Source organism: Rhopalosiphum padi, chromosome 1, assembly GCF_020882245.1.
Source record: "Rhopalosiphum padi isolate XX-2018 chromosome 1, ASM2088224v1, whole genome shotgun sequence".
NCBI lineage: Eukaryota > Metazoa > Arthropoda > Insecta > Hemiptera > Aphididae > Rhopalosiphum > Rhopalosiphum padi.
The window spans coordinates 69,247,013-69,264,459 of record NC_083597.1 but is presented as its reverse complement, the minus strand read 5'-3'; the positions used below and the strand labels follow the sequence as shown (position 1 = coordinate 69,264,459).

General features: G+C 25.4%; 3 protein-coding genes across 6 annotated transcripts in view; 1 reads left to right on the top strand and 2 right to left on the bottom strand.

The window, feature by feature from the left end:
• LOC132923483 (uncharacterized) overlaps window positions 1–7,667 on the bottom strand; it is a 61,252-nt gene extending 53,585 nt beyond the window's left edge. For all 3 annotated transcript variants that reach the window (XM_060987516.1, XM_060987525.1, XM_060987533.1), the window contains exons 1-2: window positions 7,202–7,667; window positions 1,178–1,424 (exon numbers count right to left, since the gene is read on the bottom strand). In XM_060987516.1, the coding sequence (XP_060843499.1) occupies window positions 1,178–1,424; window positions 7,202–7,381 (427 nt within the window). In that variant the 5' untranslated portion in view covers window positions 7,382–7,667. The remainder of the gene's footprint in view (window positions 1–1,177; window positions 1,425–7,201) is intronic.
• Window positions 7,668–11,217: 3,550 nt separating this feature from the next.
• LOC132916920 (COX assembly mitochondrial protein 2 homolog) lies at window positions 11,218–12,562 on the top strand. The gene is made up of 3 exons (XM_060977375.1): window positions 11,218–11,474; window positions 11,540–11,611; window positions 12,373–12,562. Exons 1-3 carry the CDS (start codon window positions 11,394–11,396, stop codon window positions 12,484–12,486), a joined length of 267 nt encoding a protein of 88 aa, XP_060833358.1. The 5' UTR covers window positions 11,218–11,393; the 3' UTR covers window positions 12,487–12,562.
• LOC132916919 (4-hydroxybenzoate polyprenyltransferase, mitochondrial) lies at window positions 12,550–16,506 on the bottom strand. Of its 2 annotated transcripts, none has more exons than XM_060977373.1 (8): window positions 16,421–16,506; window positions 15,963–16,134; window positions 15,631–15,892; window positions 15,390–15,556; window positions 14,279–14,426; window positions 13,252–13,445; window positions 12,995–13,183; window positions 12,550–12,922 (listed from the first exon to the last, which is right to left on the bottom strand). In XM_060977373.1, the coding sequence occupies exons 2-8, from the start codon at window positions 15,972–15,974 to the stop codon at window positions 12,761–12,763; spliced, it is 1,134 nt and encodes a 377-aa protein (XP_060833356.1). In that variant the 5' UTR covers window positions 15,975–16,134; window positions 16,421–16,506; the 3' UTR covers window positions 12,550–12,760. The 2 variants fall into 2 exon arrangements, with proteins under 2 accessions (XP_060833356.1, XP_060833357.1); XM_060977374.1 differs by having other exon boundaries at window positions 16,409–16,429.
• Between the last annotated feature and the right edge of the window lie 941 nt (window positions 16,507–17,447).

Genomic DNA, 17,447 nt, shown 5'->3' with positions numbered 1-17,447 from the left:
TAACTCATAAGTAACATTAAAGAAGTTAATTTAAAGTTTGATTTAATATGTTGACACACTTTCATTAATCACGATCTATAATACAAAAATGTGTACTTTGTTCATTAAAATATTTTTCATAGCATAATAAAAAAAATAATTTCATATCATCCTTATCACTTTTTGTGTACATACCTCATTGCATTTGACACATAAATTATATTAATTTATTAAGTAAAAAAATCGATCGAATAAAGATGTGAACTTAGATATTATTTTACTAAATTAATGCTACGTTTAATTACCTAAGTTAGGTATTTTCTACTTTGTATAACCATTATAATAAAGTACTTAAGTACCAATTTTTCTAGTTACTTATTTGGCATATTGTATAATATGACATAACAGTAGATATCAAATATGATCATAAGTTGATAGGATAAAGCAATGTGTATGCTAAAACTTAAAATTGAAACTAACTCCAAGTTAAATATAAAACAATGCAGGATATTTATTTATATATATAATCTATGTTAACAGTTTAAGTTCATCACAATAACTTAAATATATATGAAATTAGTTTGATGTTTGTTTAATGCTAATTATGTATAAGACACAATATGTTATCTATTTAACTTATGTAAATTTGTCATGCATTTAACAGAAAATTAATTACCAATTAACGCATAGAAATATTTCAAGAATAAATTAAATTAACTTGTTCAAACAAATATTTATTTAATTACTATAAATTTTAATAGCCCACATTTTAGTTAAAATTGTATAATAATTTATATTACTATAATTTTTGGGATATTTGTGTGTATTCATATACATAATTGTTCTTACATACATTTTTAAAATAAAACAAGTGAACACTTTTTTAAAATCATTAATCTGCTTATATATAAGCAGATGATTCAGTAAATAACTAAAAAACTATGCACCAACATCAAAATTAAAAATAATTTTAAAACTATAGGCAGACATATCTTAGGATTATCAAAAATATAAATTAAACGATTAAAGTTTAGGATATTATAATATTTATGGTGATAAATTCCTTTATAAATATAAATTATACAGGAATACAATACTTGTAAATCGTATTATATATTACATATTTATATAGTGTGTGCATATATTATATGGTAATACTTCAAAATAAATTTAAATAATTGCATTTGTGAGTACTCACCTATAGTTGTAATAACAATTATTGAGTAAAATAAAGCCCCAGTGAAGGTCCATTGTTGTATTTTAGTGTCTTCTTCGCCATCCCAGCCTTTACGTTTAATTGCATATATTAAATCGTCTTCAAATTTCTGCAATCGGGCTGTAACGTTTGTTGTAAAATTATCTTGTTGGAGCACCAATGAATTTTTGGTGTATTTCCAAAGATCCGTAGTTACATTCATCCTCATTACACGAATACTATTTTTCACCTTTTAAATAAAATACATAATTATATAAATCGATATATTATGAATGGTTTTATGGCATTTTTTGCAGTTTGAACTACAACAATTCAAAGTTACGCCCTATCAATTTACTACCTATTACAACACGCCTAACTACATCTGCTGATGTGCCTATGTGATTAATAACAACAATGCACTGTGATTTCAGTAATAAAAATATTTTATGTAAACTGTAAACTAAACGTTAATATTTTGTATTGTATCTAATACCTAGTTTATTCGACATTACAGGCAATTCATAATTATTGTGGGTTTTATTTTGTATCAAATGAAAGAAGTTATTACGGTTACTTCAGGTATAAATTTTGTATTTTTTCAATGTTCCATTAATAATAATTCATTTTCATAAAAATATATAGAGGTTATTTAACCACTTCTTTTTTATGCTTTGATTACGTATATATTTATTTGTGCAATTTTATGTAATTATATGTAATTACCAATAGAAGTCGTTAAGCGATTTATAATGAAACTATAGCACGAGCACTCTATTGCATTAAAAATGCATCAAACTTTCTTAATACAACAATAGTTAACAACTATTATTATAATAATAATATTATATTAATATGATTTTATTGTTATTAGATAACTTATAATTATGTGCATTATATATTTATATATATATATATATATATAATATACTATATAATTTTTTTTAAACCAATTTCGTTTTGTATTTAGTATTTTGGCAGGATTTAAGGAACAAGATTGTTACTTTATCGTCTCTTTAAATAAATACTTAACGGTAGCAATAGGTATATATCACCGCATCATAAAACGTTTGTTTAACAAAGTGCCGTTATTTAATTTCATACTCTTCATTCGGATGAATACAACATTGAAACTTCTTGTACTTTTAACTTTTAAAAATTTAACTAATCAGATAATAAAACAGTAAATTCCAATAACGGCACCATCGATCTTTCGCTTTAAACTTATATAATCCCTAATATAAATGTTAATTGAAAATTTCTACTTTTATTATTATATATTATTATTTAATGGTCTTTAATTATCGTGTTTATAATAATAAAAAAGTAAATAAATGTATATAATATATTATATACGTATTATCTGATAATTATATTAGTAAATTACATTTATTTTTTATTACGCTATTTAATTACAAAAAATTTAAAAACGGTATATAATTTGTTTCATTTAATTGTAAAAAAACTAATCTTTCGTTTAATTTGATAAACAAATCATTAAAACTATAGACAGGTAGGTAATGAAAGGGTTTAATTTAAAAATCATTATGATAATTACACATATTTAACTTTTTTTTCTAATAATAACAAAATTAATTAAATTTTTATATCCAAATTAATGTTAATGAATACAAAATTGACAACTTTAATAATGAGCGTTACAAAATTTAAAAGTTTGTCAGAGTTTAAAATAGGAATTATTTACATTTAAAAATTTAAAAATGTAACTGTTGAACATATATATGGTATTATTGATGCCAAAGTTATGAGTTTATGACAATAATAGCTGACCTTTATTTTTACTTTTCATACTTTATTTTATTATACATTAATTTTTTCTGTAGTAAATAGTTATTATATATTACAATCAATAAAAATGAAAACCATTCATTTTTAATTGTTCATAAAATTTATCAACTAAAACAATATATACTTATTAACCTTAAAAATTAAAAATTAATGATGAAAATATGTTTTAAGTTCTCAATATTTTTAAAAATGAAATAAAATGTATGTTGGATTTCAATGACGGTGAATAATATTTTGGTTATTTCTAAAAATGAAATCCTAAATCGTAAAAATGTTACTCCATGAATAATAATATTATTCCTAACTACATCATGTAAAAACCTCATTCGAATAATATATTGAATTTTATGTATGTTACCATTGTAACAATAACGAAGTTACTATTCAAAAACCCACTATTCTAAAAATGGACATTTTGTGGTACATATTATTATAATAATCTTGAAGATATAATCAAAATAGTTTTGAATAGATTTGGAAAAAATACACACTGCACTGTATTGTGACTATTGTGTTGTAAGCTTTTAGTAATTCTAAAAAAGTTTGGAGATAGTGAGTACATAATTTGTGTAATACTTATTGCTGTATTTGTATATACAACTGTGTTTAGTAAAAATTTTATTATAAAAAAGGTAAATAAGTAAGTCCGCTTTGCTGAATATTAGGTATTTAGGTGTCGAGTAGGTCACTATATTATAATAGTTGTGTTAAATTTGTATTCCATGATATATATATTATATATTGTATACGAAAAACGATTCTGAATAGAAACAATCAATCAGCCTATATCATCATGTGATATTTCTTTTTGATGTAGCTATTAAACTAAACTATACTTTCAGTGTTATAATAAGTTGATATTATTTTCCCGAAAATATTGCATTTATAATATTATTATTATAATATTTATTTATACCATATTATATCAACTTAACACAAAATGTAATTACCTATTTCAGTAAATACCGTAAAACAGTAAAAATAAACGTATAAATAATATTTTAAAATAAATCAAAAACGTTATTGGGTGTAATATAATTCATAATAATATTATAAAATATAAACAATTTTAAGTTCCTACGAGTAATGGTAATAATAACAAAATAATTGACATATCGTAATTTATTATTTAAATTAGCTATTTGGTCTAAGTTGGAACTTAAAATTTCTATAAAAAATAATTGTCTTTATATATTTTTTATATTTTATAGTTTCTATATGAATTATTAATGAAGAATTTTTAAAAAAAATTTCAAAACTTAAATACAAAAAGGAAACTAACCAATACTGGTTTTCTTCGATACGGTTTCAGTCCCTGAAGTTCAAATGCATATAAAAATAAAATAATAATAATATTATGCTTATGTATTTTTAATATTTTATGCAGATGATATAGGAATAACGTTTATAGGAACTTTTATTAAATTTACAAGAATTTTGATACAGCGAATAATTTTTATCAATGTGTATCGAAAAAAAAACTAAAATAAAAATTTAAAACTAATCATGTCTACAAATAACTCAAAAAGTATTAAACATTTTTATGGTATAATGAAAATGATAATATAAACATTTAGTAAAAATGTCAAATATTTATTATTTTATTTTTTTTTGATTTTGAAATACAATAAAATACAAAAGTTGTTCAATGAGAATAATTATTTTACGGGCGACTTATTTTCATTCATATATTTATACGTCGTGTCGGGAAAAAATACATATATCTTTATAAAAAACCTCTTTTACCCCCTTAGAGGTCGAATTTTGAAAAAAATCCTTTCTTAGTGATGCGCTCCTACATTGCTTAAGGAACCTCTGTACAAAATTTCATGTCTCTAGACCCAGCGGTTCCGTCTGGGCGTTGACGAGTAAATAGGGGTGGTCTCCTATATGTATAAAGATGAAAAACTAGTGAAGCATCTTGTATTACATTTTTAAATCATAGGTATAAAGAGGTAAGTATAAAATAATAATTATTTACTAATATTTTATCAATTTTTATGAATTTTATTAAAATTTTTAAAGTTAAACGCTTTTAATTGAGAGTATAGATTTTCGATATTTTTTTAACTGAGTAATAATATCTTATGAAGAGCTTTATATAACATTTTCAAGCATTTCTACCCCACAAATACAAACTAAAAAAAATGTCTCATGATTTCTCTATAAATAGTTGAAAAATATTCGAAATATTCTTATAATAGGTATTATCATAAATAAAAAAAACAATGATTAAAACATTTTATGAAGGTTTCAAGTATCTACGATTATTCATTTTTGAGTTATATAAAAAAAAAAAAAAACCCATTTTTTCGAAAATTGGATTTGCGTACAAATTCCCGTTTTTCTTAACTTTTGTTTGTTTTTTCAACTATAGAAATAACTAATAAGTAAGTACTTGGAATTTTTAAATTTGACTTCTTCAAAGCACAAACTAGATCCAATGTATTATCCAAAATCACAACTATTTTTAAGATCAAAGAGTTTTATCAAAAACTTATCGTGTTCTTATTTACAAAAAAAAATTACATTATGATAAAATCCATAAATTCATTGCTCTGCTCAGAATCTAAAAAATATTTAGTATGACGATAAAAAAAAATAAAATAAAATATTTGTGGTCGAATTATATTTACTTTTTTGGCATCAATATAAATAATGTTTTAATGATACAATAGAAATATTTTGTAGTCATCTACTTAAATACAAGCTATTCTTTTAGCAGTTTGACATTCATTTATCATTATCTCGAAAGGTGTTAATGCTTTTATTTTTACATAATTTGAATTTTGGAAAAATATAAATATTTTCTTTTATTGTTATTTGTTATTCGTTGTATAAGTTTTATCTTTTTTAAAGACAACTTACAATTAAATTTTATTTCCTAGAAAAAAATATGTTTTTTACAATATTATAGACTTATTAACAATCATACCATGCTACGATTATTTAGCGTAACCTAACCATTTACAATAGTTGTGTCTGCAAACAAATATTTTCAAAATTTACCATAGTAAAAAATAAATTGAGCAGTACAATGCGCCAACACCTACTGAATGATGTATTATTAATGTTTATTGAACTAGAACTAACATTTAGTGTTGATATTGACAATATAATTGACGAGTTCGAAGCTCTAGAAAATAGAAGAGTTAATTTATAACCTTTCTTTTATTATAATTATTATATACTAAAACAATAATAAATATAATGTACACATATTACGTATTACAATAATACAATTTGTATATTTAAATTTTATATAGTGAGCTCTTATTTTTTACATAATTTGATTAATATTTATTTCATATGATTATAAAAAATTTAAAATTTAATTTTTAAATTCAAAAAACACGTTGACATATACAGGTACAACATATTATTAATGTCGTATGTAAATTAAACTTAATTTTAATTTAAGTAGGTACTATGTATTTATAAATATTCAGTTTTTAATTAACCATAAAAAAAGTATTGAAAAAAAATGTACGGGCATTCTTTATGTAGTAGGACACTAATCGTTCCAGACTCTACCAGCAATTTAAGTCTGTGGACGCCTATGCCAGAATATAAGCATCAACATGTGTATTATTGTACAATTTTATAATATTATCATAGCTAATATAATTTGTCAATGTCAGATAAGTATGTCGAATGAGTGAAGTATGTTGGATACATTAAATTATTAATATTTAAACATAAGCAGATATTGTCGTAGTACCTATACCTATATATACAGTAGCACATCAATTCATTATGTATTATTAAAATAAAATACCTAAGAGGTAGGTACATAAAAAAAAAGGAATTTTAATTTGTATTCTTGTCCTTAAAATTATTATATCTATGTAATCTTTAATCACTATACAGTAAATTATATCTATATGTAAGCAAAACATTACTTTTATTTTAAATAATTACTTTAAAGGTACTTTTTGTCTTATACATTGATCGGCAAATACGAGAAGTGAAGTTTTAATTCAAATACAAACTATGTCATTATATATTATTATAATATATATGTTTTGTACTTTTTAAAGAATTCGTGTCATATTTATTTTAAAACTAATAAACGAATATAATAACAATAAATACCTATCTTCTTCGTTCGATCCGTCCTAATCATAAACTCGTAATAATTATATAATATACACTTATCACTTGAAAACAAGTATGTATAATATTATTATTATTAAAATTGTTTTTAACAAAACTTACTTCAATTTCGTTTGCCGATTCCAGACGTTCAAAAGCAAAGGCTCCGAGCAAACAATACAGCACGACCATAGTGACAAGTAACACGTGCAGAAACAAGCACGTGAATATCTTCCATGCATAGTAGACGAGTGTGGTGCATCGATTTGGTGTATCATCGTCAAAATCAACATCCATCAACATGTTCACGAGATCAACGTGTGATTCCCGTTAACCAAAAACCAAAAATCTAATATTCACCTACGTGATAAATTGTTTCTACATAATAATATTATAATATTGATATATCGTTAAAAATCGGTGTGCGCAAACATGTTAATTTTATTATTCCTTGCGGTACGCCGAGATTTTCGTGACGGTAACTAGCTGCTATAATAATATGATAATATTTATTGTGGTTATAAAGAGTGCGCGTGTGGCTATAGCGAAATGGCCGGTCGTCGTCGATCCAGAAATAAAATGGTCCATCTGTCTGGGTCCCTAAACAAATGGTGTTCCCACCGTCCGACGCAGCTTGCCAAAATTGTGTATTTAAATTTAGAATCATTCCCCTACCGTGCAGCAGCAATAAGGTTTGTTTTTCCCACATAATTCTGAAGAAAATATTATTATTTCCCTTCTTAGACCACCGTAACACGCTATAATACACTGCGTATTTCTGTTTGCCACCATACACGTCCGCGTATCAACACAACAACGAACGCATATCGTTTTATACTTTTATGGGTGTATATATAATATTATACTATATCGTATACATGCGTTCAATATTCTAGTGGTTGGACACGAGGAGAAGCTTTTCAACTTAACACAATACTTTCACGGGTCCGTTTGTGAAATAAAAACTTGCAATATAATATTTTATGCGTGCCCTTCGAGGGCCGAGCAAAATGACCCGCTCACAAATCCGACTCAATGACTTTTTCTCAGCGCTATATTTGACGTTCGCTGCTATAATACAGCCCGTTGAAAAATGGCGGTATTCATTTTTCAAATCGCTTCCGACTGCCCTTTCCAGTTTCCACTGTGTTGCATTTTACTGACCCAAACACATCATAACAAATACACTGGTCCAGCATTATTATTTCCACACTATTCCCAGAATGTTGTGAATAATTTAATGATAAAAACAAATAAAATATATACGTTATTTTAAACAACTGTCATTATTCTCACCATAGTTTGATTTAAATTAATATTTATATTACCATAGATTTTCAAGGAGTTCCATCTAAAATGTATTTTAATATAATAACATAAAAATATGCTTAATTGAATTACTAATAAAAAAAATTATAGATTGGTGAATAAAAATATACTTTTGGCACTTTAAAGTATTTAAAAGCTTAAATGTATTTAAATTAAAAACAATAAAATATATTTATTATAAAAATAAAATGTAAACCTATTTAAACATTAATATTAATTGGTTTTTACTATAGTATTTACTTTTTTAAATATTCAAAAAAATACTATACACCCTTAAACATAATATAAAGGGTAATATTTTACTTAATTATTTTTTTAATACACATATACGACATACGTGATACGTATAAACAATTAATATTATTATACCTACCTAAAAAGTAAAAACGATTATTTCAAAAACCAAAAAAATGTATTGTATGGAATATAATTAATAATATAAGTAATATTAGAATATTAGGTGCCAGATTTATATAATAAAATTCATATCTAGATATGCACATAGACATAATATAGTTTGAACTGAGAAGAAAATATCCAAAAGCAATTCACCTCACATCCAGTGATACATACCACCAAAAATATAATAAAATAGAAGATACCTAGGTAGTCATTTGTCAACCAAATCAACTCTTACATTAGATATATCGGCTGACAAGTGACAATCGTCAAAAGGAGTTTTCTAATTTTCTCGGCACATTCAGTATTATTACATTACATTTTATGCAATTGTGTATTTGCAGCCAAATAATAACTGGTTATATCGAAACTTTTTAATAATAATTGTATAAGTAATATATGTAAAAGTAATACAATTACAATAATAAAAAATTTACAAATTATAATAATGATGATGATTATGTAGGTAAGCAGGTTTTAGAATCTAGATACTTAAATAGTCAAGAATCAAGTATACAAACAACATACGCTATAATAAATTCGATTATATCAAATACCAATACCTACTCTATAAAACGATAAAGTATAAATTGATTATATTATATTCTACGGTTATAGGAAGTAAAAAGAGGTTAGGTAGATTATATTATCTGATTGTGCTGGTTTTGGTACTTACTAATTACTAAACATGTTGGTAAAATGGTAATCGTATATAGTAACTTTGGAGGTATTCATTAGTAAGTTTTTCATAAGTACATGATGATAAATGTTCAACACAAAATACAAATAGTTTTCTTGAAAATCAAATATTTGTCTATCATATTGCACATAACTAAATAACTAATACCTTTATATTTTGCACATCATAAAAGTAAATACTCATAATAATATGAAAAAAGTTTATAGGGTCCAAGCAACAAACATAATTAAGACTTGTGGTTTATAACTTAGAGAATTACTAGATAGTTGTAGACCGTAAATAGTAACTAGGAAGTTAAATAAGATAGGTACAAATTACCAATTATAAGACACGAATAATATATTGCTTGACTAAGTACTTATTAGCTAGGTATATTATAGTAAGTTATAATTTATTGAAAATAAAATATAACTAGATAGGTAATCATAATTGTACCTACTACCATAGATTGAATATAGTATATAATATTTATTATACCTACTATCAATTACCAGTGGCATGTCCCGTGCTTTTTTTGTGGATGAGTTAAGTTCGGAATGGTTTTACCCCCCCCCCCCCCTCCCCCCATATTATAATTTGATTTATTTAAGTTTTAGTATTTTTATTCTAAATGACTAATTTTTATATTTTTATAATAAATGGTAGTTTACCTTTTATTAAAACTTAAAATCTTTAAATATTCAAATCTTACATTTTTATTGAAATACCTAACCTAATCAAAACAATTTTTTCCTAACTATAAATCATATTTTCATTTTTCAAGCATCGGACTTATACTAGTCTAGTACTTATATAAAAATGTGGGTGGGCATTTGCCTACCAGGAACCAGCCCCACTCCCTAACACGCCACTGCATACAAATCTATGCTACTACAAACTTTTTACGTCCTTTTTATTTATAGTTAGTAACTATGCCTATAATACCAATATAGTATTGCATTAATATGCCCCTAGCGTAATCCACTACCTAATAAGTAATAACGTTAGAACTTGTTTATTCTTGTAAAATAATAATCAATAGCACATCCAATATTTATATAGTTGAATAATTGTAAATTTAATATACAAAAAGTTCATAGTATGGATATTATATAGATAACTATTTGATCTATTCAACTGACCCATTATTGGGTCAAGTAAGCTTTAAAATTGGGTCGCAATAAGTCTTCTTTTCAAAATAAAAATTAAGTTTAGTAGATGAAATAAATGAAAATGCAATTTATATAATTTATATTTTATAATATAATAATAAAAGGATATTAAATCACGGTATAAGTTAGTACTACTACAAAGCTTTTTTTTTTTTGTTTTTCTACAAAATGTACGTGGATCACAAGTGGCGAATCCAAAAAAAGTTAAAGACCACTGTTCTATACTATTACTTATGACTTTATGAGTTAGATACGGTCGTAAGAAGGTCTCTAATTGATCAATTTAAAATATTAGAACACTGTAGTATGTTGAATACTTTACATAGTTCTTAGTTAAACATTAGAAGTCAAGCAAAATCGAATAAGATATAAAAAAAGTCTTTTATAAAAAATGTAAAAATCTCGGGAATTAAAAATTTAAAAATTGAAGAAAAACAAAAATCGTATACGATAGCGCTATCTAGTGATGAAAATCCATAAAAATCCTATCACAAATCCTAATTATTACTATTATCTATAATCGTGATATCAATTGCAGTGAATTGTGTAATCATGTTTTTACTTTTTAGTGATAAAATCAGTTTATTTTCGTTTAATTCAGATATTTAGAATTTTAGAATACTGAATCATGTTTAATTAGCATAAAACCAGCTTTAAATAAATAAACACAGATAAAATAAATTAAACAAGTATTGTTTTTTTTAAATTTTTAATAACGCTAAGAATAATCTAAAGTATGCATCCTGATTTGTCACCACACTTGCATACTGAAGAATGTAATAACTTAACCATGGAATTTAAAAACTGTAATATAGAGGTAAGAAACTATTTACGTGAATAATGTTTAACTAAGCAAGTCGATTACTTGGGTTTGAATTACAGCATAAAGTTTTGAGATTTGTTGGCAGATGTGACAAAGTATATGATCGTATGGTTCACTGTTTCCACTTAGAGGTAAAAAATTATTTATAATTATACTATAGATCTTGACATCGATAACCAGAATAATAATTAAATACTTTACACTATAACGTTAATTTTTATACTTTGAAACAACTATGATAAGACTTGATTAATGTCCCGTGAAACAACAATTTTATACACTTACTAAATAAAAAATATTGTTTGATTATTGTCTTAATAACCATTCAATAATATTTTTTAAAATGCATACGGTTATATCTATTTTCTATATTTTTTTATAATAAGTAGCCTAATCTCAATTTAAATTTTGATTAATGGTGTATCATCAATATACAGACTGATTCTTTTACCATTTACTGCTCATTTATTCAAAATTAAATAATGTTTTAAAATTATAAATTATGTTAAATATTAAATTACTATTAATTAAATGACCAAAGTTCATATTTTAAAATTAATAGTTATACTCTACCCAGCTAGATAACATGTAGCAGCAGCCCAATTAAAATCTGTTCTTCGCAACCTCACATGACACCTGATCTCGGTGGCAGGGCTTTGAGTAGGAGGCTTAGAATTGGAGTATTATCTTGCTGGACAGAGTATTTAAATTTTAGCCAAACTTAAAAATAATCATTTGGACATTTCAATTGAATAAAATAAAAATATTTTTTATTGGGATATATTTTACTTTTGTTTTTATTTATATTGTTTAAGTAGTTTCATGTTTATTTAATAATATGGACATCATTTAAATGTTTAACCATTTATTTATTAAAACTTTAAATTTTCAGCGACAAGCCAAGCGCCAAAAAAATAACGAAGAAGCAAAAAAACATCAAGCTTTAGTGAGACAGAGGATGTTAGCAGAAATGAGATTAGACAGAGAAAAAGGAATTGTGAATTGAAATATACTATTTGTTGTGCATAGGCTTAGGTATAAAATATTGAAGAATAAATGTAACAAAATATAATATTTTTTAATTGTGACTAGTTTCTTTATTTTCCTTTGATTTTTTTAGGAACTTAAATGAAATACACAAAATATTAACAATATTTTACAACATAAAATTAAAGAGTAAAAACAAGTATAGTTTCCCCTATGTAACCAAATAACTTAAAAAATAACAACAATACATTTTTGTCATACTTTGGTAACAACAAATTGTAGAACCTTACACTTTATTGGATAGGTATCAAATTTATATTTTCATTTTCACTTTCATCAGGCATTTTTAATAATGTGCTTAATGCTATTCCCAAAAACAAAATCCAACCAACATGGTTATTGGATACAAATTTATTACTACAATCTTTAGGATTATATATATCCAATGTGCGTACCTATTTACATAAAATTATAATTTTATTAATATTATTAAAATTCATATTTTATTAATAACACATTCAACTTACTTGATTAAACATATGGGCGCCTGCAGCACCAACTGCTAAATAATATGGCCATATTTGTCCAGTATTAACACCACAAGTAATTAGACTACTTAATGACATGGTGGCAAAAGATGTCAACCAAAATTTTGATTTTGAACCAAATAAAACTGCAGTGGAGTAAACATCATGCTTGGTGTCATCTTTTCTGTCCTATAAAATAATAAAGTTATAATTGGTTATTATTAAATAAAAAATGTAAGCATTATAAGAATTATCACTTGAAGACCATAGATGGTATCATAGAAAAGTGTCCATGCAACACCAGCAGCATACAAAGGAAGACAGGCAGTGAAGTCAATTGAAGAGTGGATAGCAGACCATCCTAATAGAGCACCCCAGTTAAAAGTTAGACCCAATACAAATTGTGGCCAATATGTTATACGTTTCATAAGTGGATATAATGTAACTAATACTGAAACAAACAAAATTAAACAGTGGTATTATTTATTTTACTGCATTCTACAAGCATTTAAAGTAATGCATATAACATATAAGTACCAACTACAAATTACTTAATAAAATATTTTCTAATCATAAAAATAAAATATAATTAAAAATACATTCAATAACTATAAATTATAAAAGTAGATATTACGTTACGCCACTGTGTCAACAAATAAATGTATAAATATTTCACATTTGTATTATATAAACAAGAAAATAAAATAACAATTGAAATAAATTCAAGAACTCCAAATTTTTTCGTTTCATTACAAACAATACATTTTAAATGAAACTGTCTTTGTTCAAATTCAGGTGAATAAAAACAATTTATATTATGCTACCTAGGTTATAAATAATATTGTGGTAGTATTTATTAAATTATAAGTTCATATTATTTTGTAGGGGTGGGCAAGTGTTCCGCCTGGCCCCCATATATCTAACTATAATATATTCAAAAATATACAATAATATAAAATTTAACATACAATCATATTACACACATTTTATATTATAAAATACATTAAATGTTTAAAAAAAATGTATTTTAATGTTATAAGCAGAAAAATATTTTTAATCTTTACAACTGTTTACGTTTATTATAAATATAATTTAAACATATAAAAATATAAATCTAAAACATTATAATTAGTTTTATTTTTTAAATCAAAAATAAAATTCTAGGTTTCTTTTCTTTATTTAAATTTCATAGTTTACTATTGTAATAATATTCTACTAAAACATAATTGAATTAGCTTAATACAAACTGTTACAATAACTAATAATGAAACAAATTAAGCTTACCTAATGAACTAGCTCCAACCACAATAGTATACAAATTTAACTGCAACAATACGATAAGGCTGAGACCCAACTGACCAGCTAGGAACACCCATGCATCAAACATGCTTAACGATTTGATGACAAGAGGTCGAGTTTTTGTTCTTTCAACCTAAAAATGTTCACTTACTAAAAAAATGTTTATTATAAATTATGTACAGTAATGTTTTAAATTATTATGTACATAAATAAAAAACAATGATATTTAATAGATAATTGTGTTTAGTGGAATATAATACTTAAATGTACTTATGAAGTTGTGTACAAGAGCCAATAGGATCAATATGCAAGTAAGTTCTAAAAATTTAAATATTTTATTAAAACAAAATATACCTAAGAAAAATAACCTGAAAATTATATTAAATCAAGCAGATGGTAAGAGAACACAATTTTCAATCTCTAGAAAACAAATATTATTTTTTTTTAATTTAATGCATTTGATTTTTTTAAATTATATTAAATTGTGAAATGTTTTAAGATGTCGCACCGACATGTGTTGTATCCGTCATATACAACACATACACATAGACAAAACGCGTTTATACAGTCTGAGTAGAACTCACTCAATTTTGGTTCTACTATAATATTATACCTATTATAAAATTAAAATATGACAATATTTTGGAGGGCAAGACAATGAGTTTTTTACATTATTCCCGTTACAATATTCACTATAACGTTTAGAAATACTAAAAATTTCAAAAATTTTAAATAACTTTTCAAAATTTTAATTTTTTTTAAAAAACTCATCATCAATATTGTCATATTTCAATTTAATAATAGGTATATAGTACTACTCTAGAACCAAAATTGAGCAAGTTCTATTCGGACTGCGTAAACGCGTTTTGTCTATGTCGTACGTGTGTAAGACGGAGACAACAGTTGTGGGTGCGACGTCCTCTTAATATGGCTTGTATAAATAATATTATTATACAATTTAACAAGGTAAATTAGGAAAATAAATTTTTAAACAGATCTTTTTTTACATTTTAGTATAAACAATTAATAAAGTTTTATTTATTTGAGTATTCTAAGCAATTTTTTTAGACTTAACTTAAGTAAGTTATTAACTTACTTTTTTATCAATATCTTTGTCCCACATATCATTTATTGTACAACCAGCCCCTCGCATCATGACTGCTCCCAAACCAAACAAGCCAAGCATTTCAAAGTTCGGAAATTCGCCAGCAGTAGAAGCTAAAGCAATGCTCCATGTGCACGGCCAGTATAAAAGCAACCATCCTAAAAACCAATGAATAGTCAAAATACTTTATAATCAAGATACTTAATATTAAAAAAATATATAATTTTCAAACCAGTGGGTCTAGAGAATCGCATAAGTTCTAGGTATGGTTTAATTGTGCTGATGACTATATTTTTTGGTTGGTTCATAGGTTTGGTCTGTTCGGTAATGAATACCTTGCTACTTTCCACTGAGCAACATCGTGCAAGTTTTGTATTGGATAATAACGATTGGTTAACACATAAAAATGTATTCCTGCTTTTAGTTGATAGGGTTTTGTAGTAAACATGATTGACAGGCAACTTTAATTGTGTTCCAATTCCCCTGGCAAACGCCTACAAAAAATAAGTGGCTATGTCAAAGAAACATATTTATTGCGTTTTGTAGAGAACCGATTGAAATTACCTGAATAATCATTGCAACCAAATTTATTTCCAACCGACTACGTTGTTATATCACTTTGTTTTAATAATTCCACAAATTCGTAGTTTGTATGTTCATTTTCGGTACAGTACACGGTTGAAACTTGAAACGAAAATTCGAAATCCCGATTTCCTGGCCAAGGTCGGTGTAATGACTAATGAAACAAACCAATGCGATAAGGACCGCGTAATGAAAAATAATTAACTGTCGATAATATGACTATAACACAGAAAACACTATTCAATATAAAAACTAATCAATAATGTATAATTATTATAATATTATATTGTGTTACTAGTGCGTATACGAAACAAATAAGCGTTTTTGTAAATACTGAAGTGTAAGCATTATTCACATACACGTTTCACGATAATATTATTTTACCTACACATATTATTATTACTAATTCAAGACGACTAGAGTATTACCTTAGTACTTACGCTATCAATAAACATTTTAATTTCCAACCGAGTTTAATTACATAACCAAAAAATAAATAATAATACCCGATAAGGTAATATTCTTTTAATATAAATTGTTTCTCTTATTAGTTGTTATTATTTTTTTTTATCTACAAGCGATTTTAGTTCTAATACTGTTCACACGATGTCGCTGTATGGCATATATCGTTTGCTGTCGCTCACGATCAGTACCGTAAATACAGTTTTCATTCTTCTACGGATAGAAAATTGCAATATTCCTGCAATTTCCTTAGTAAAATTTTGACGACAGAATATGAGTTATGTACGACGACTCGATATATGACCGATTGGTATGTCAACTACGTCTTCTTCCACACAACAACTGCATTTCAAGAGTAGAGATATTTCGATTATAAGAAATCCCAACAGTCCCCAAAGTCGATTCTTCCAGATTCATATGGGACATGATGAACGGGTTTTAGCTCTTCTTATGGAGATGCCTGTGCCTTCAAACTTGTTACGTATTATCAGGTCAAACCTATCTGATCCCTACAATATATGAATTAAGAATGCCAAATATATTTTATTATTGTTAACTATAAAATTAATCGTAAGGACTTACTTGTGTACCGGACAACGGATATGAAGATTTTGTCTAACGTTTTATGAAAAGCCGTTAATTATATTTCCTCGTGAGTATCGATATCATTGATAAAACATTCCATCATTAAAGTACTTAACGCACCTTTTGTGTCTACTGTTTTGGTTTTAAGTCCCAAACAAGACTAAAAATATATTCAATTTATATATTTTTGATCGGTGTCACTGACCATTGAGTTTAAACTCGATCCGTCTACAAGATCACAACGAGTATAATCATAGTTTTAACATTTTTGAGGGTAAAATGTGATCAATAAACGGAAGCCTGATTAATACTTATAAAGGTTAAAAAAGAAAAATAAGCGTAATAGCTGATGTGCTTATCACCAAATCCATCACAACCATTGAGTTTGGTGAAACACATTGAATAGTGGATTCCTTATTA